The sequence below is a fragment of the Cinclus cinclus genome, chromosome 14 (assembly GCF_963662255.1).
Source record: "Cinclus cinclus chromosome 14, bCinCin1.1, whole genome shotgun sequence".
Taxonomy (NCBI): domain Eukaryota; kingdom Metazoa; phylum Chordata; class Aves; order Passeriformes; family Cinclidae; genus Cinclus; species Cinclus cinclus.
This window is the reverse complement of record NC_085059.1, coordinates 15131908-15152383: the sequence shown is the minus strand read 5'-3', so window position 1 is coordinate 15152383 and position 20476 is coordinate 15131908. Positions and strand designations below refer to the sequence as shown.

Below are 20476 nucleotides of genomic sequence, written 5' to 3'. Positions count from 1 at the left end.
GTTTGTGGGAGACAGAGCAGATAGTGGGGTTTGGGGTATTCTTCTGCTGGAAGAGTTTTCAGGTTGTTTTGTTCAGGATTTGATGTGAAGGGGGTTCGAGTCCAGACAGGACCAGGAGGAACTGGGAGGCTGTGGCAGGAAGAGTCAGAATGAAGCCATTCATCCTGCTGAAAGACTGTTTGGAGAACCCTTTTACTTTGGATTATTTGTCTCCAGCTCTTATCTAGTGCTTGTTCTTCTGGTGTTCCTTCTGCTGTGTCAGTGTTCAATGGCTTTCCCTGGATGCCTGAGGTTCCCTGCATTTCTCTACAAGAAAGGACATTCTGCTCTTTAGGCCATAGCAATGGCTGCATGGCTGCTCCCTAGATCAACATAACACACAGCTGAGTGTGGAGTACTGCACAGCAGGGTCAAAGCAAGTGCTGGGGTGGTAGGAGGAGAAGGGAAAAAAAAGGTTAAATAGAAGCAGGAGTGAGGCAAGAGAAAGAGGATCTCAGGAGAACAACCTCTTCCCTGCTCAAGCTCTTGTGAAAGCCCTGGTGCCTGCAAACCTGATTCTGGCTATTTTAACTATCTTAGATTTTCCCCCCTGCAGCAAGGGCGGGGGGCCAGCAACCTCCACCCCAGCCCTGTTCTTGCCAGGAGAAGTTATTATTATTTTTTGTTCCCTGACAACAATGCCCTGGTAATTTTTGTGCTCTTGTTCCAACATGACCAGCCTTCCTCTCTGCCCTTTGCAGGCAGCAAGCAGGAGAGAGGCAGACAATCCTTTCTCATTGCTGTGTGTGGACAGGCTGCTGGAGCACAGTCTATGCTTGCCTGCATGCAGGCAACAGAAAGCATTGTTTCTGGACCTTCATCTACATGCAGAGCTTGGCTAATTGGCCAGGTGCAATTAGGACCTTTTGACAGTTTTGTTCAGTCTCTGGAGGATTCAGCAGAAACCTTCAGGGCCTCATGCAAGAACACAACTAAAGGACACCAACTCAACTCCAACACATGTCCCATGGGACAGGCTGGATGGGGTTTTCCAGCAGGGCAGGGTACTGGTAACTCACACACATGCACATGCACACACAAAACACTCATTAAACTAAGCATGCACTTCCCAGGCCTTGTAGAGGACAGCAGAAGGAACCAGGGAACTGTGTCCTCAGGCCACAAAAGCTGATGGCAGTTCCCCTCTAATAACAGCTTCCATTTCCACTTTAGCCCTCTGGCCTCACAGGGTGTATAACCGAGCAGCAACAAATGAAATGTGTGTTAATTCCAGCCAGCTTCTCTGAGGAATCGTGTGCAATGTCCATCTCCCCACCTCCAGGTGCTCCGTGTGAACACTGCTGTCAGTTTGTGCATCTGGCATCGCCCAGCACTGCGGCTCCAAATGGGAATTAGGGTGATTAACCCTAATTAATTAACCACAAGGGCTTTCAGATCCCAGGGCAGAGTGGCAACTGGCTCCAGAGGGGGGAACCAGGAGCCGCAGTTGGGTATGGAGTAAGGGACAGAGTTTGCCTGGGGTCAGGAGGAGAAGCCAATCCTTTGCCATGTTGGCTCAGTGGATGTGAAGATAAACCAAAAGAATTCCATCTGTTGAGACTCCCAGCTAGGATACAGTACAGGTTATGTGATAGAGAGCAGGGTCAGCTCTCACTCCCCAAGAGATACGAGCATCTTCAATGGTACAGACATTCAAGAGTGTCATTGAATTCCAGTTCATCTGCCTTCACTACAGTCCTCCTCCAGCACTAGAAAGCTGAGCTATGATCCTGCTTTCTTTCATTTTTTCATTGAGTCATGGAAGAATCTCAGGGTGTGGCCAGGCAAATCCAGATAGTCACTTCAGAGTGGTTAAATTCCCCTCCATCAGCTGGCATGCAGTAATCCAGTGCAAACAAGGTGTTAGTCTGCTGTAACTGGATTTTGCAATCTGATAAACCAGAAACATCCCCAGTGTGCACATGGATGTCAGGCAGCTCTGTTGTCAATATCTGTGTGTCCTGTGGGCTTTTTAGGCCAAAATCATGAAGCATTCCCTGAGGCAGTTGGAGTTCTGGGCTCAATAGCCAACCTATTGGCAGTGAGAACAGGAATATCAGAGATCTCAGTGAGCTGCTGCTGCAATTCCTTCTCCAGGCCCCTATTAGGAGAGCATTTCCATGAGTTTTATTGCTAATGGAGCGCTCCAGCCTCTTAGTAACCTGGGAAAGGTTTAAAAGCTCCTTAGCCAGTGGGCTCTTTGCTAAGTCCTCTTCACCTGCTGAGTTATTAAAAGGATGATTAGGGAGAGAAAAAAAACATTATGACAGACAAGCAAACAGAATTTTTCAAGCCATCTTGTCATAACACATTAAGGAGTGTTGATTTATGATTGTAAAGGCATCAAATAGATGTTTAGTGCCATGGCTGGTGCCAAATGTGAATAATCCCAGAGAACAAGTGGAAACGGTGAACAACAGTCATGTTCCAAGCAGCTGCTCTTTGCTCCCTCCTTCAGCTGCCTCGTGTTTCCTGCAGCCATGTGAAATTTTCTCCTGCCTGTCATGCTCTCAGACAGACATATACAAAAAGTATGATACAGCTGAAGACAATACTATTAATTAAAGCTTTCTTGCTTTGCACCAGAAACAAGAGCTGAGATGGGTTCATGCAGCTGGGATTTACAAGTCTTTCAGGACACACAAGTGCATGTGCTCACACCACTGCACATGCACATGGTATCCCGTGCAAGCATTTCCCAAGGTAGCATGAACCTGTGTCTCTGCTTGCTGAGCCTAGGAAAATTCACCCTGCCTTTCATTGGTGTGAAGAAGCATAACTTCCCTTCACAGGGAAGAGAGAGACCTTGATAACTGAGAGTGGACAAAAACATTCACATGTGTCAGCCTTGATGACTTTCAGGAGGTCAAATGTTACATATACAATTTCCATCATTGGTAAAGCAGTTGTAAAGTGATCTAGAACTGCTTTTCCCCAAAAGTGAAGAGTCAAGGCACTCATCAGGGATTGTTATAAAACCAGACGTGGAAACAGAAGCCTCAACTCCATCCTTTCCACAATTGCATCTGCTCAGCTTAGTCGTTGACAGGCCAAAAAGAGGCAATTATGATGATTTTGTTTCAACTATAGTTTATTATAGCCACAGTTCTTCCCTCCTGCATCCAACCTATTCCCTGTGGTTAAACAACTGTGTATTTTTCAGAAATCCCTCAAATCTTGCAATTGTTGGAGGACTCATCCTGTGCCTCAGCAAGACTTAAATAATATTATTTAATTTTTGACATTATTTTTGAGTGTGTACCTTATTTTTAGCTGGAATGCATTTGTTCTAGCAGTTGATTATAGGGTATTTCCCAAGACAGAAGACAAACTTTTGTCAAAACACTGTAAATTACAAAGAGCAAGGCTCAGCACAGGGAAAAAAGGAGTAGAGACTTGTTACGACGTCAGACTTGTGCCAGCACATGCAGAATGTTTTTCACTTAGAGGCATAAGAAAAGTTTTGTTTTCATGGTCCTGCAGCTTTTCTCACCTACTGCCTTGCCAACCCTCAACTGATGCAGGCATCTGGTAGGTGTTCCCCCTCCTCCGTGGTCTCTGTGATCAGAGAGCAGCAGCAACACCTCCACAGAGGGATTCAGGCTGGGAGGGGATGGCTTACCCTCTGGGGGTATCTGTCTTTCTCCTCTGATCACAAAGGCAGCCTGAAACAGGGCAGGTGGGCAGGCTGATCTTGGGCATTCAGGGATCTGATCAGCCCTGGCTTTTCTTGCGTGCTGAGTCTTGGAGCTCCAAGGGTTTCTTTCTTGGCAGGTCTGATTTCCACGACTTCACGGCAGCTGGATCGAGAATACAAGGCTGAACATATCCTAGAGGTGGGTAATGATGATTGTAATTAGCTTTATTTACCTACAAGTGTATTAAGTCCTCAAAGAGCTTTCCTTGCAAGTCGGAGCACAGAGAAAGAATCTCATCCCATCAGCTCCCAACTGCTGGGAAACTTAATTAAATGGTGTGTGTTAACCCAAGAGACAGCTGCAGCAGTACTGCGGGGTTTATTATTTTCTTGCTGAAGACTGGAGCAAAAGTTCTGTTCTGGAAGCTGTGGGAATGCAGAAAGAGGACTGCAACTGTCTCTAGCAGAATGGTTTATACATTATGAGGGAAAGAACAAGCCAGAGAAATCCACCTTCGTTTATCTCATTGTATCAGATACTGCTGTGCAGCTTTGGTCACCAGCCCCCATCCTCAGCTGCTCACAGCTATGAGTATTCCCGTCAGAGGAATCTGGAGGTTTTTGAGTCTATCAGGGTCTGTCATTTCTCTCTGCAATGCAATGTGCTGGGAGCGTGCACAGGCAGGGCAGGGTGAGGATGGCTGGTACCTGGCCAAGCCACTGCAATACAAATGTTTTCAGATGTGTGATCTCTAATGACCAGCCTGACCCACTGCCCAGAGCAGATGGAGGCAGGAGCCCTGCAGACTCATTGCCCTGTGCATGGGCAGGCCCTGCACAGTGCCAGGCTTTGCCCTGCAGAGAGGAGCAGTGCCTTTGAACATGTTGAGATACAAATGCAGACCCATGCAAAAGCCCCTAGCTGTCATTGCCTGCCAGGATGGGGACTGGCTGGTCACACTCTGGGTCACCTCTAAGAGCCCTGTCACCTACTCCCTTTGCTTGCTGACAGGTGGCTGTCTCTGACAACGGAGAGCCAGCCCTGAAGTCCACCAGCAGAGTCGTGATCCAAGTCCTGGATGCCAATGACAGCCCTCCCAGTTTCCCCCACAAGCTGTTCATGGTGCAGCTCCCTGAGAGAGCAGCCTCGGAGACTCCACTGCCGGTCTACAGGCTGATCGCTTCCGACCGTGACCAGGGCCAGAACAGCCAGATCACCTACACCATCGAGGAGGAGGAGGAGGGGATATTCACCATCAACCCCACAACTGGCACAGTCTTCTCCAGGAAAGCTTTTCCTGCCTCTGAATACAACATCCTGACGGTGAGAGGAGAAGGAAACACAAAGAGCTGATGGGAAGAGACAGGTGGAGAGGGAAAGAGAGAAAGGGGTTCAGAAAAAGAAAAGATGAAAGAGATGGAGAAAATGTAGCAGTGGAGAGGAGAGCTTGAATAAGGCAAGTGTGGTAAGAGGGAGAGAAAGTGAGAGGGAATGATAGGAAATGCAGAAGGTAGGAAGCTATTAAAAATGGACAATAAATGTAAAATTAACTGTCCAACCTACCTTCAGAGAGGAATACAGTGATCTGTGATCCCATATAGATGTGGACCCAAACCTGAACAGTCTTTGGGTTCCATCATGCCTCTATATGGCATTCTGATCAGGCCGTGGAGCTTGGACGTAGGTTCAAAGCCTTCCCACAATCTGTGGGTCCTTGCAACAAGGCTCGTGATCCAGGTCTCTGCTATGGATAGAGCTTGGCAGATTTACCTGACAGTCAAGAGTAATTTGGGTTGCATGGCTCTGCCTTGGAAGCAGCCAGAGCATGGACCACTGGCTCAAATTTGTTCCATGAGATTTTGAGCACACTGGGAGCTGAAACTCCTGGTGGGTGGGAGAAGGAGCTTTCCATGGAGTTCCCATGAGCTAACTCAGCTTTCATCCTGAGTGCACATGCTTTTCTCTGCAGGTGAAGGCCACAGATGGCGGCAGCCCCCCACTCTCCTCCCATGTGAGACTTCACATCAGCTGGGTCACCCGGCCCAGCCCTTCCTCAGAGCCGCTGGCTTTTGACGAGCCCCACTTCAACTTTGCCGTGATGGAAACAGATCCTGTGAACCACATGGTGGGAGTGATCAGCATAGAGATGGGCCCCAACCAAGTGTGGTTTAATATCACAGGTGAGACACAAATGAGAGCAGGGCAGCAGTGTCTGGGAGCATTTGCTCCGGCTCCCTTGGCTTTCAGCACTCGCATGCCTGAGCTAATGAAGTTGTTTGCTTTAGGTGTAGGTGAGCTATGGGGAAAGCTTTCTCACAGGCACTGGGAGGTTTGAACAGCCATTAGACAAAGCTGGCTGTCCAAGGCCTCTGGTGCCAAGTGCAATTACCAACACGCTTTTGTAGTGACAGTCTGGAACTTGCCTGTGTTTGAGGTGTTCTCTGATGTCACATGAGAGGCAGGGCATGCCAGTGCCAGCTCCTCCTGGGTGTCAAGTGACACTGTTGGTTTTGTTAGAACTGCTTGCAAGGATCCAGCTGTGTGGCTGAGTGTTACAGACACCCCCCGTATCTCCCTCCATGTTGAGTCTTGAGCAGGGAACTGAGAAGGAAGCATTCCTCCAAGACCTGGTCTGCCCTAACTTGTGGTGCTCTCCCTTCCTCCTCACCACATCCCAGAGGTGATTTAGACATGGAATGTGGAACTCTAGGGCCTCCTCTAAGACACACGATTCAGAGGGGATGTGGGCTGTCACCCCAGGGGACTCTCCAGGCAGCGTGTGCAGAACTGGTCCTACCAATGAGGGCCAATTGTGCTTGTCTAATTTGATGTTTTGAAGTGGTGCCCCAATCTATCTTGCACAGCCTTCCCCTGGTACTGCCTGCAGGGCCTGCCCTTGTCAGACAAAGCCTTAATTGGGCAAGTGAATAGTTTTTCCCCTTATTGTGTTAGGGCAAGGATAATGGTGTATAAATACAATTAAGCAACAAGAGATACAACACTACAAGGAGCAAGACAATATCAGTGAGAGGTTTATCCAGCATTAGTAGTGTCTGCTTGGGTCTGCAGAATTAACAGTGTATTCCTCTGAATGTTATCCTGTTATTTCCCTGCTGAGTGCTGGAGCATAGCTTGACATCATCTTTCCCCATCTTAGAGCTCCCAGTGATGCCAAAGGCTCTCTTGGTTTCTGTCCTGGTGGAGGAGGACAGGATTTTATTTTCCCTGCAAGGGAAGGAAAGCATCACAGTAGCTGGCAACCAATGGAGTAATGCAGAGATCCAGGAGCCTTCAGCACCTCATTCAAAGTTTCACCTTTCCCAGACCACAAACACTGTCATAGGGATTGATGGAGTCTGAAATAACTGACAAAGCAACGTTGCTTTTCATCTCTTTCCTTTTCTGGGCTTCTTCTTTTCATTTGGCACTGTGCACAGGGAGCTCTTCTCTCTTTTCTCAGGGAAAGACATCCATGGGTCTCTCTCCCTTTGTCTGTGTTTCTTCTCTGTCTCCTTCCCAGCAGAAGAGCAGTTGTCCAGATGGCTGGTGAGCACTGCATTCCTCCAGCAAGGGAAGACACGTAATTTTACAGCCAGCAAAGATTGTACCAGCTGGTAATAGAATAAAGCAGAATCCAAGGCATCCAGTAGCCAGGAAGGAAGAAGTTGAGACCTGGGATAAATCTCAGAGAACTGTTTCAGCTCTTCCATATCTCAGTGCAGCTTTGGAGGGTTTAATGTACAAGAAGGGCCCAACAGGTCCCAGCAAGTGAGGCATGAGAAAGGAGCTGCCATGCCAGGGCTGAGCAGCCGTAGGGTGGGGGACAGCCCTCTGCTGCTGAGCTGCTCATGCCTGCTGTTCCTGGCAATTCTCAGCCATCTGGGTTGGAGGCAACAGGCTCTGCTCACCCTGGAAGCACCGTCTGCCTCCCCAACTGTTGGAGTGTTGAGAATTCAGGTAGCTCACAGGCTCCCAGCCGTGGTGATGAGGACCATTGCTGATATGCCCACGGTGTGACCTTGAATCAGAAGCCAGCAAGAGCCCTGTTCTACCCAGCAGGTCGCTGATCCATGCTGAACCAGTGATGGTGCATGGCTGAAACCTTGTGCAAGTAAATCAGTGCTCCAATAGGCCTGTTGCCAATCTACCCAGGACATCACATGCATAAGTGCATCCTTTCCCCTTCTCTCCTTCTCCTCATTTTCTCTAATTCTCCTCACCTTCCTTTTCACACTCATTCATTGCCATCTGCAACTATCTCTTTGTCTAGCTTTGCCTTGTCCTCCCTATCTCCTGTGTGCATCTATCTATCACATGTTGTTTTGAGTTTCCAGGTTTGGGAGAAACCTTACCTGTGCTACTATCCCCAATCTAGCTGACTGTAACTATCCTCCTGTTTCCCTTTTCCATCTGTCCCGTGTCCCAGGTGGTGATGATGACATGGATTTTGACATTGAAAAGAGTACAGGCAGCATGGTCATTGCAAGACCCCTGGATGCAAGAAAGAAGTCAAACTATAACCTGACAATAGAAGTCACTGATGGGTCCAGTACAATCAAAACCCAGGTAATGTTTTTCTGCTTTAGTGGAGACCCCATCGAGAGGGAGCATATGCCAAAGGGAAGCTTTCTTCTTAAATCTGCTGAGCTCTGGATCAGGTGCCAGGCACAGGAATCTCCTTACACTGTGATCCTCCATTACATTGTGGCCCTTATACCAAACTAAGATTGCTTTAATGTTGTTGGAAACACAGCTGGTCTAGGAAAGCCTGGGTCTTTCCTGTTGATCCCAGGCAGCACACAAGGACATGTCTACACCACCAGCCAAGCTGGGGTGGAAGCTCACACACTCAGACCTCAACTTGGTCTCAGCTGCTCAAGCTGAATTATGACACAGCTGGGATAACATCTTAGAGAAGTGTGTACACAGCTGAAGTGTGTACACAGTTAGGTCAGGCTTGGGTCCATATTCCCATGTCAAGGGGTGTTTCTGGAATATGCTAGCCCAGGTACAGCCAGCACAAATTAATCTGCAAGAGGTGAGGTCAGGCCCAGGGAGTGAGTGGGCAATTGCAGAGATGCTGTGTGCTCTCAGCATATAAAGTAAGTGCTGGTAAAAGGAGTCACTTCACTCTCAGGCATGTCCCTGAGCTAAAATGATGCGATTTTGCCCATCTTTATCTACCCTGAGGAGGGGTGTTCAGTGCATGATCTTTCACTAGTCATTCTCTCCACACATAAGAACCAGCCAAAAATCCAGCCCTTGGTGCACAGGAAGGCCTAGGACATGAGTCACCTGTCAGTAATGCTTATCATGGGAAATTCACTGTGGGGAATGATGAGTGAGGAACTCCACCATTCCTGTGAAACATGGTGCTAAGGAATGGCCACTTGTCTCAACTATCTTCAAGTATCTTCCGAATAAACAAACAAAGCCCCACCTTGCCTAGTGTGCATTCCCTGCCACCTTGCATCTCATCCCTACATTTATTTTGGCACTCAAGGCTGCTAGCAGATGTCAAGAAACCTGCTAGTGTAAAACCCCCATGGCATGTTCAGGTTTGCTAAGGAAGGAAATTATTACACTTGGTTGGGACTTCCTAAGATGCAGAAAGTACATCAGTAGGAGGGTCAGCCAGTGTAGGAGACCACACAGAAGAAAGCAGTGATTTCCCCAGCAGGATTCAGGATTCCCAGCATGTGCTGTTAAATGCAGAGAGGGAAACTTGGCTAAAAAGGGTAGAACAGAAATTTTGCTTCTCCACACACTTGCTGCTCTTGAGATAGGCCAGCCCCTCCCTTCTTTTACCAAACATCCCCTTCTGTCAGCTTTCTGTTGAGTAAATAATGGGGGTTGCTGTGTAGGCACCAGCCGGCAGCAAAGTTGGCACCATGGCTGAACCACTGCTGCTTTCCATGGCAGGCTGTGACTGCTTCCCCACGTGCCAAGTGCAGGCACGTTCACTCTGAATGCCTTGCCAAGACTGGAGAGACTTTAAAGAAGGAGAGGAAGCAAACTGAAAAACACAAGAGGGGAAGGCACAGCAGGAGTTCCTTGGGATCTAGGACAAAAGGGCTCCCGGTCATCACGGATGGCAAAGCTCCAAGAGTTGGCAAACTGTGATGGTTACAGCACTCAGAGTATGTCAACACCCAAGAAGGATTGGTAGCTGAGATTTTACATGGCTGCATGTCCAGTTGCTGCCCTCACTGTGCTGTGTCCCCCACAGGCATTTATCCATGTGATTGACATCAACCAGCACCGTCCCCAGTTTCTTGAGAGCCATTATGAGGTGAGGATTCCTGAAGATACGCCCTCAGGGAGAGAAATCCTTCGAGTCAGTGCAACAGACAAGGACAAAGGAAAGGGGCTCATCTACACCATCCATGGCAGTGTGGACCCCAAAAGCACAAGACTTTTCCAGTTGGATCCAGGCAATGGAGCCCTCACAACAGCAGAAGGCTTCAGTTCCCAGCCCATGCCTCAGCACACCCTCACAGTGATGGTGAGTACTAACCAAGCCCTGCTGAGTCCACCAGCTTGGCCAGGATATATGGGTCACTGGAGAAATTAAACATGGTTCTAGTCTTTGAGGGAGGATTTGTCTGGAATGATAGGGAAGAGGAAGGCAGGGAGTTAACCTTTACTATATGGCTAAATGTAGTTAACACTCTGCATTCCTCTAACCACCTTCTTTGGAGGGCCACTGGATTCTTCTAAAAGAAAACACAGCATGTAATAGTTAATGCTTGGTTTCAGATTCAAGGCTGAGCTTTGGTGCTGAAACTTTAGGCTCATTCCCAGCCAGGGGATTGGTACCATTGCAAAACACCCACCTCTGTAAGAGTGGTGATGAGTTACTTGGAAGATGGTGCAGGCAAGACTGGCTTATCCCTGGGTGTGACTGTTCTTGCTCTCTCTCTCTCTCTGCCATTCAGGTACGAGACCAGGAGGTTCCCATCAAGAGGAACTTTGTCCGAGTCATCGTCCACGTGGACAGCTGCAACCTTCACCCTCCCCAGTTCAGCAGTATCCATTATGAAGCAGAAGTGCTGGACTCAGCAGTGGTGGGCACAGAGGTCATACAAGTCAGAGCCCTTGATCAGGACCAGGGAGCTAATGCTGAAGTCCACTACTCCCTTCAGGCAGGTGAGAGCCATGCAACAAGACAGTTTAGGTTATGATCATACCTGCATTACCATGCTCTAACTAGTGGCCATTTGACCAGCTTTCTCTAGCTGTTACAAAGAACAGCAAATAAACGGCTGCACAGTTCTAGAATGTGATTTTCTTCCTACCCAGAAAAAAATCCAGAGTGAGTAGGTAATTTCCATATTGTGGAATATTAGCATCTTTTCTTAAGAAGTCAGATCAATGCTGAGTCACTGGTCTAAGAAAAACTGTGACTGGCTGAGTTAGAACAACCTAAAACCTGCTCCTCTTTATTCAGTTGTTAGGCAAAAGTGCTCCCAATTCCCACAGGAGTCGTCATCATTCCACTATTTCTACCAAGAAACACATCCTCAAGGAATGGTGAGAACCCTCTCAGCATGGACTGGTGGTGGTTTTGAGTCAATCATGCTCAGTGGGCAAATATTTTATCATTCACTATAAAGGCTAAAACTTAAGTATTTATGTCTGTGCCACACAGCCTATTTAACCTGTAAACTCTTTGCAGGAGACAAGCCATCCTTTGCTCCATCTTTCTCACTGCAATTTAGATCAAGGACTGAGGAATTTAATTGCTCCTGAAGTATTGGTAATTACAAGCATGACAGGGCTTGAAGGAACTAGTATTGTCTGTACTACCATGTTCTGCACACGAGGCAAAAGCTTCAAGCACATGCTCTGCCACTACTAAATATGCTCAAATAAGAAGGGTGTTTATCTCCAATTTACATTTTGATTGATTCAAATGTCAGCTCACAGATCCCAATGGGTTCATTGTTCATATAATTAAGATTATTTAGAAATGAATTAATTTCTCCTAGTAAAAGAAACAGATGTTAATGAGGTCTGCAGTCAGGAGAATCTATGAAACAGAGTTTCAGAAAATGAAGACCAATCAGGTGTCTGGATTCTTCACTCTGTAATTTCTCTTCTTGCAGGTAATGGGGAAGGCTTCTTTAGCATCGACCCATATTCTGGAATTGTTACAGTTGCCCAGAAACTGGACCCATCCAGGCAGGAGCGATTTACTCTTATTGTAAAGGCAGAAGATCAGGGGTTTCCTCAGCTTAAAGATTCTGCTACAGTACATGTCCACATTAGACCCTCGGATCGAACCCCTCCAAAATTTCCAGAGGCTGAATACATCACAGAGATCAGTGAATCCACTGCTATTGGCTCTCCTCTGATCCAGGTTTCAGCCACAAGCTTGTCACCAGTCAGCTATGAAATAAAAGATGGAAATGGAGATGGAGTGTTCTCCATGAACTATCAGTCAGGCCTTATTTCCACTCAGAAGAGCTTAGATTTTGAGCAAATGTCTTTTTACCAGTTGAAAGTCCGCGGTACCAATATGGCTGGAGCATTTATGGATGCAGTGGTGCTCATCTATGTCATAGATGAGAATGACAATGTGCCTGTCTTCGTTAAGCCTTCCTTCATTGGCTGGATCATGGAGAATGCCCCATCACAAACCATGGTTCTGGATGAAAGCAATGCTCCCCTTGTGACCTATGCAACAGATGCTGATCAAGACTCCAATGCTTTGCTGGTCTATGAGATTTTGGAACCAGAGGCACTGAAATATTTCACAGTGGATCCCAGCACGGGGACACTGACCAGTCGTGCTGATATAGACTATGAACTCACCCCAGTTTTCCACTTCACTGTACATGTGCATGACAGTGGAAGTCCCAGCTTGTTCGCATCCAAGCCTGCCAAGGTCACAATCCACATTAAAGATGTCAATGATTCACCTCCAGTCTTTCTTAAAGACACTTATGACATTTCTGTCTTGCTACCTGCCCACCCGGGGATGGAGCTTTTGTCAGTGCAGGCAAAAGATGCCGATTCGGAGGTGACCTACAGCATAGTGGAAGGGAACCTTGATAATGCTTTCCATATCCACCCGCTAACAGGTCTCATCACCATTCTTAACACTACTGGCCTGAGAAACTACCAAGAGCTCACAGTCAGAGCTGGTGATGGCTTATATAAGAGTACTGCTCTGGTTAAGCTAAATTTAACTCGGGCACAAGGTACCAGCCTGAAATTTGATCAAGACGTATATACAGCAACTGTGATGGAGAACTCTACAGATGAGAAAACTCTAACCATTCTTGGGGTCAAAGGGTATCAGCTAAATGAACCCCTTTGCTATTCACTTTTGAATGAAAAGGAAAGGTTCAAAATGATCCAGGCCTCTGGAGTTCTTCAGACCAAGGGTGTGAAATTTGACCGTGAAATGCAAGACATGCACGAGGTAGCTGTGGAAGTGAAGGACAACAGGAAACCACCAAGAGTGTCCCAAGCCACAGTCAGAGTTTATGTAGAGGACGTCAACGACAACACCCCGCAGTTTGAGAATGTGCCATACTACGCCTCAGTTCAGGATGGCACAGAGCCAGGGGATGTCCTTTTTCAGGTGTCAGCAACAGACAAAGACATAGGCAATAATGGGGCTGTTACCTACTTATTTGCAGAGGAGTACAAATACTTTCGGATTGACCCTTACCTAGGAGACATCTCCCTTAAGAGGCCTCTTGATTATCAAGCTTTAAATAAATACAACCTCCGGGTCATTGCTAAGGACAAAGGAGAGCCTCCCCTGCATGCTGAAGAGGAGGTTGTGATCAGTGTGAGGAACAGATCCAGCCCTCTATTCCAAAGTTTGTACTACCGAGTGAAGGTGCCAGAAAATGTCCCCCCATACACATCTATCCTCCACATCCAGGCCCGCAGCCCTGAAGGCTTGCGCCTCATCTACAACATTGTGGAAGAAGATTCCCTGAAACTCTTCAACACCGACTTCAAAACTGGTGTCCTCACTGTCACAGGGCAGCTGGACTATGAGCTAGAGACAAAACACACATTCACTGTTAGAGCCACAGACACAGCACTTGGATCCTTCTCAGAAGCCAGAGTAGAAGTGGAGGTAGAGGACATTAATGACAACCCTCCCATATTTTCTCAGATCATTTACACAGCATCCGTCTCAGAGAGTTTGCCACCACAGACCCCTGTTGTCCAGCTCTTTGCCTCTGATAAGGATTCGGGCAGAAACAAAGTGGTCTCCTATCAGATCATGGATGATGGTTCAGATGCTGCCAAGTTCTTTAATATTAATGCCAGCACAGGGCAAATAACAACAGCTCAAGCACTTGATTACGAAACAAATCAACAATTTCGCATGAAAGTCAGAGCTGCAGATCATGGAGTGCCTCCACTCAGTAGCGATGCCCTGGTAATTGTAGATGTGACAGATATCAATGACAATCCCCCTGAGTTCAGCCAGCTTCAGTATGAAGCAAAAGTCAGTGAAATGGCTACATGTGGGCACATTGTGATCAAAGTCCAGGCCCTGGACCCCGACAGTGGAGACACCACCCGGCTGGAATACGTGATCCTCTCGGGTAATGACAACAGGCATTTTGCCATCAACAGCACTTCTGGGATAATATCCATGTTCAACCGCTGCAAAAAGGACTTGGAGCCATCTTACAATCTCAGAGTTTCTGCTTCAGATGGAGTTTTCAAAAGCACTGTGCCTGTGTATATCAACACCACAAATGCCAACAAATACAGCCCCTCTTTTCAGCAGAGTGTGTACGAGGCAGAGCTGGCAGAAAATGCTGAGATAGGAACCAAAGTGATTGAGTTGTTGGCTATTGACCCAGATGGTGGCCCATATGGCACCATAGACTACACCATCATAAATAAACTTGCCCATGAAAAGTTCTCCATAGACAATAAAGGCTGTATTGCCACACTGCAAAAACTGGACAGGGAAAATTCCACAGAGAGAGTCATTGCCATTAAAGTCATGGCCAAGGATGGGGGTGGGAAGGTGGCCTTCTGCACTGTCAAAATAATCCTTACAGATGAGAATGACAACCCACCTCTGTTCAAAGCATCTGAGTACACACTGTCCATCCAGTCCAATGTCAGCAAAGGCTCTCCTGTCATCCAGGTACTGGCTTACGATGCTGATGAAGGTGCAAATGCAGATGTCATTTACTCTGTTGACTCTGTGGAAGATGTGGCAGAAGACCTTGTGGAGATCAATGCTGCCACTGGGGTTGTTAAGGTCAAGGAGAGCCTTATTGGTTTAGAAAACAGAGCCTTTAACTTCAAAGTGAAAGCTGAAGATGGCAGACCCCCTCACTGGAACTCTCTTGTTCCAGTGAATCTCCAGATTGTCCCCAGGGAGGTGACATTGCCAAGGTTTTCTGAGCCCCTTTACACATTCTCTGCATCTGAGGATCTTCCAGAGGGATCAGAAATAGGGTCAGTCAAAGCTTTTGCAGAGGATCCCATTATATACAGCCTGGTGAAGGGAACCACTACAGAAAGTAACAAGGACGAGGTGTTCACGCTGGACAAACAAACGGGGGCTTTGAAAATCAAAAAACCTATGGATCATGAAACCACCAAGTGGTACCAGGTTGATGTCATGGCTCATTGCTCACATCTGGAGACTGAGCTGGTCTCTCTGGTCTCTGTGAATATCCAAGTGCAGGATGTGAATGACAACAGACCTGTTTTTGAGGCAGATCCCTACAGAGCTTTTGTCATGGAGAACATGCCTTCAGGAACCACAGTCATTCAAGTGACAGCCAATGACCAGGACATGGGAAATGATGGGCAGGTCACCTACAGTCTGGAAGCAGAATCTGGAAACCTCCGTGGGCTCTTCACTATCGACAGTGAGAGCGGGTGGATCACCACACTGAAAGAACTGGACTGTGAAGACCAGGAGATCTATAGCTTTTATGTGGTGGCCACTGACCATGGCAGGAAAGTCCAGCTCTCTTCCCAAACCCTGGTGGAGGTGACTGTCTCTGATGAAAACGACAATGCCCCGCAGTTCACCTCGGATTTCTACAAGGGGTCGATCACTGAGAACGCGGAGCCGGGGCAGGTCGTTGTCACCCTGAGCACCATCGACGCGGACATCTCCGAGCAGAACCGGCGTGTCACCTGCTACATCACCGGTGAGTTTTTCCTGACTTTGAATATCCAGTGAGCAAGAAAAGAGTATAATCTCAAAGTGAGGATTTGATACCTTGTCTTACACGTTATTGGTACAGAAATAGTGTTATACTGACCATCCTGTCAGAAGCAGGAGATGAAGGCTGAGCTCTGTCATGAGTTCAAATGAATCTGGGGAATACAAATGAATCTGGGGAATAAAAAACCCTTTAGTAACTGCAGTGGATGGAATGATCATTAAAATAACTATCTCACCACTGAATCATCCTATTTCTCTGGGAATAAATAAATAAATAAAATACATAGAAGTAATTATACTGTACTGTAGAAATATTTACTTATACTTTCTTAACAGAGGAATAATTAAGACAGTGTAATTGTAGTATCTATTGGAAGGACAGGAGAGGCAGTACAGCACGAAGGAAGATTTTTCTCACAGAGATACTGTGATCTGTATTTAAGTTCTTTGACCCAGCTTTTTCTCCTGCCAGCACTCTAGTCAGTTTACACATCACATGTATACCTGTAGCCTGTGTTTTTTAATAACTATATATAACCTTTTGGTAATAAATGTGTTTCCTCCAAAACCACTTGGAGACTGGCTTAATAACAACGCTGTACGTAGTCATTCTGCACTGGGAGATATTTAACACTGTCACGTCAATCTTAGTAAAGGTTTTGGCTAACAAGAAACACTAAAAATTACTCTTGCATCCCTGAAACATCATATGCCAACTAAAATTAATCACTGCTGTAAAATAACAAAAAAGTTACACTGGAATGTTTGTTGTGCATCTGTTCAAGTAGAAGCTTGCTTTTATGGTATTTTTGACCCTAAAGAGTCTTTCTAAGACCTGGAGCAGATACTTCAAATTAAAATGTTTGTTCAGACTCAAGCAAGGACCCTTCAGGGTCAAAACATTAGGCCAGATCATGCTGCAACCTGTTATCTAGTATTGTAACCATCCAAAATAAGGGAGGAATGCTGGTACTTTAATTTAGTTTATGGCATGCCTAGGTATTTGCAAGCCTTTGGGAGGAAAGATTTAATCCATTATGTATTCACATTTCTGCCATCTTAAAGGTAGTAGTAACTTCCAAGTATTTTAAACCTGAGAGGATACACACTTAGGGGTGTTAGGGGTGAACACCTTGTGCTCTCTGCTCTGCACATACAAACACAGGTCAAACTCTACAAATAAACATGGAAATGCAGCAAAAGAGAGGATTAGGTGAACACAGAGCCTAGCTTCCCCCTATTCACATTGATTTCAAACACAGAGAAAACTAAATCTGGGCATGGGCTGGTATTTCCCAGCATCAGAAGAAGAGCTAGTACAGGTGTCATTGTGCCTCCACAGCCTCATGCCTGCAGCACAAATGAAAGCAGAAAGGGAGTGAGTTTAATTTATCCCACTGTGTAAGACCCTTCAGGGTCCAACACAAACAGATTCCACAGGCAGCTATTTTCACTGACTCCCACTGCCTGACGTGCTTCCTCCTGGGTCAGCAGAGAACAGCAGCTCCTTCCCAGGAGAGAGGGATTCTCCACTGGGAGCATCCAGCCCATTTAAAATCCAACATATGTAACAACAGCAGGAGCAACATGAATCTGGTGAACCAGAGAGCCTGTCTAGTCTGGATTTACCTGCCTGTCATCATTTGGCTCTTACAGAAACAAAAAAGTGGCCCCAGAAAACAAAGCTGTATGTTAAATACCTCTATGGGTTAAGAGGAAGTACAACTGTACATGGTACCTTAACAGTAAGATCCAAACCATGTCTGCAGGGTATTTCCAACTCTCCGATCCCTTTAGGAACATGCACCAAGAAAGACTGACAGGCTTTGGGAAGGTGAGACAATGTGGTTTTGAGGCAATGAATATGCACATCTGCAGAACATTACTGACTTTTCTGCATTCGTTTCTTTCTCCCGCTGTAATGTGCAGATGGGGAATAACTAAAACATGCAGGGTATTTCCCAGCTGGGCAGTGAGGTTGACCAAAAGCTCCTCACCAGTGCCCTCTCTGCATCACCAGTGTGAGTCAGAGAGTCATGGAATCATTTAGGTTGGAAAAGACCTCTAAGGTCCATCCAGGTCCTTCAGGTCTCCTAAGGAGCCATCAGTGGGACACACCCATATTCCCTTTCCTTATCACTTCTGATTTTCAGCACCTAGTAAATGCCTTTTTTTACTTGCTTCCTGCTCCCTTCTAGAAGGCGACATACTGGGACAGTTCACAGTTGATCAAATTGAGGGCGAATGGACAATTTCTTCCAAGAAGCCTCTGGACAGAGAAGATACAGAGAAATATCTCCTCAGGGTTATGGCCTCTGATGGGAAATTTCAGGCTACCACTGAAGTGGAAATTTTTGTACTGGATATCAATGACAACAGCCCTGAGTGTGGCCAGGTAAGGCATCTGTTCTGGGGCATCAGGGCATAAAGGGAGACCCTGGAAGGGAAAGAACACAATAGAAAAGAAGACAGAACAGGCAGAGCATGTTAAAGGGTTTGGCTTGTCATAATTCTTCTCACACAATCCTGTTGCTTTGATTATGCTTAACAATTTTAATTAAGCTGCATGTCAAGCACGAATATTAAATCTAGCCTCCAAGCATGTTTGCCAGCAGCAAGTGAGAGCCTAAACATTATGAAGAGTAATTTTTGGAGATAAACAATGCCAGGAAGCCTCTTGGGAAGGGGCATGTAAATTACTGAGTTTTATATCCTGCTAAGCTGGGAGATTCCCATCAGGAGGTTTGTTGCTGTAGAGAGCTGATCGCTGGTGTGGACGTCACCCATGGTGAGAACGACAGAGGTGGTTACTTCCCAAAAGAGATTCAAAGGCTTGTGTAAAATGAGCTCACTAGTCCCAGTCCACACCCCAGCAGCCAAGAATGGGAGGCACATCGTGTTCCCCTGTAAACCACAGGGTTTGTCCTTCTTTGTGAAGCTTCTGTGGGTCTGTTCTCCCCCCATATGGGATGGTGGTATTTTGGAGATGGCTCAGATGCCAGTGATTTCTTCTGTCCTTGCCAGATACTCTACACTGGGAAAGTCTCTGAAGATGCTGGGCCAGGTCTTTTCATTTTGAAAATATCAGCGACCGACCCCGATGTGGGCAGCAATGCCCAGATAACCTACAGCCTGCACGGCCCCGGCGCGGAGGAGTTCCAGCTGGGCCCACACACCGGTGAGAGCAGGGCAGCAGCATGCTTCTGTCCTCTTCCTCACCCACTCCCAAGAAATGCACGCTCCCAGCATGGCTCAACACTTACCTCCTCTTGAGCAAACACAGGGAGCTCTTCATTCCAGCTCTCCCAAGCTGGGAAGGAATGGCCACAGCATAGGAGAGTGAGCTCCACATCATCCTGTTTGCTGTCCTTGCAAATGTTGTTAAAATGAAGGGCAGGCACTATTGCTAGCAGCCAGGTCTCAAGGAGGAAAGAGAGCAAGTATTTGGCTTGAGCCAAAGACAAAAGTTCTAAATTCCAGAACACCTCTTATCAGGTGTTGGGTAGTGTATTTACCCAAACAGACTTGATGATCATTCTAAAGACCACTTGGAGTTCATTAAATTGCAGAAAGCTCAGTGCTGTGGGGTTTAGAAGTACAATTTATTTATGAACAGTTTTATCCCATGATGGCATTCCTTGGATGAAGTTCAGCTGAACTTGCAGGACTGCCCATGCCAAGCCTTGCCAGGACCCTGGCTGGCAATGATCCGAGGATAACCCTGAGCAATGTGGCATGGACACATCACCACTATTAGCTCAATTATTGTCTCCCACGGTTCATCCAGGAAAACAGCTGAACCTCTCTGAGGTCTTGTAGGCTGTGACTGCTGGAGACATGACCACCTCCTGTTCTTCTCCACAGGAGAGCTGACCACATCTGCACCCCTGGACCGTGAGCAGAAGCCCATATACCACCTCGTAGCCAAAGCCACAGATGGTGGGGGCCGTTCATGCCAGGCTGATGTGACACTGATCATCGAGGACACCAATGACAACGCACCAAAGTTCTTCCCCAGTCACTGTGCTGTGGCCATCTTTGATAACACCACAACAAAGACACCCATTGCTGTAGTTGCTGCCAGGGACCTTGATGAAGGTGAGTCAGAATGGGATTTATATGTTAGTAGCATTCATCTTTCATTCTGAATAGAGGCCTTTGAAACCTAGGGAAGTGCCACAGCAATGGGCTTAGATGATTGAATCTTGGTGAAGATGTGCCTGGATCTCATCGCTGACATGTTCTTGACTACTGGGCTGGCATCAGCATTTTTGAGACCCTGTTGGGAGAGCAGTATCTGTAGAAACATGCAGACCATCTTTGAGAATGTGCTCAGTAACTGCAGCTGTGATACACAGCACAAACTGTGACACAGGGACCCAAACTGGACAGAAACTTTTTCAAAGGTGGGGATTGAGAATGAGCATAATAAAGGAAAAAGGAGTCTTAGATATGGGTGGGGTAGGTAATATGGATGGAGAGGACCTCCTGAAGGCACAGAGATTCTCAGAAATATAGGTAAGGCTCCTAAGAAAGGAAATAAGCCAGCAGAGGTTGAATTTAGAGAAGCAAGATCATATTTATCTTCTTTGGAAGCAGATATGAAGAGAAATTGGATTTG

The 20476-nt window shown here is 46.7% G+C and overlaps 1 protein-coding gene across 1 annotated transcript in view; it reads left to right on the top strand.

The window, feature by feature from the left end:
* The window catches only part of FAT2 (FAT atypical cadherin 2), a 43418-nt gene that overhangs the window by 6559 nt on the left and 16383 nt on the right, over window positions 1-20476 (top strand). The window contains exons 3-12 of the mRNA XM_062502137.1: window positions 3814-3875; window positions 4689-5000; window positions 5647-5857; window positions 8104-8243; window positions 9907-10182; window positions 10616-10826; window positions 11786-15838; window positions 18054-18250; window positions 18880-19033; window positions 19720-19953. Of these exons, the coding sequence (XP_062358121.1) occupies window positions 3814-3875; window positions 4689-5000; window positions 5647-5857; window positions 8104-8243; window positions 9907-10182; window positions 10616-10826; window positions 11786-15838; window positions 18054-18250; window positions 18880-19033; window positions 19720-19953 (5850 nt within the window). The remainder of the gene's footprint in view (window positions 1-3813; window positions 3876-4688; window positions 5001-5646; window positions 5858-8103; window positions 8244-9906; window positions 10183-10615; window positions 10827-11785; window positions 15839-18053; window positions 18251-18879; window positions 19034-19719; window positions 19954-20476) is intronic.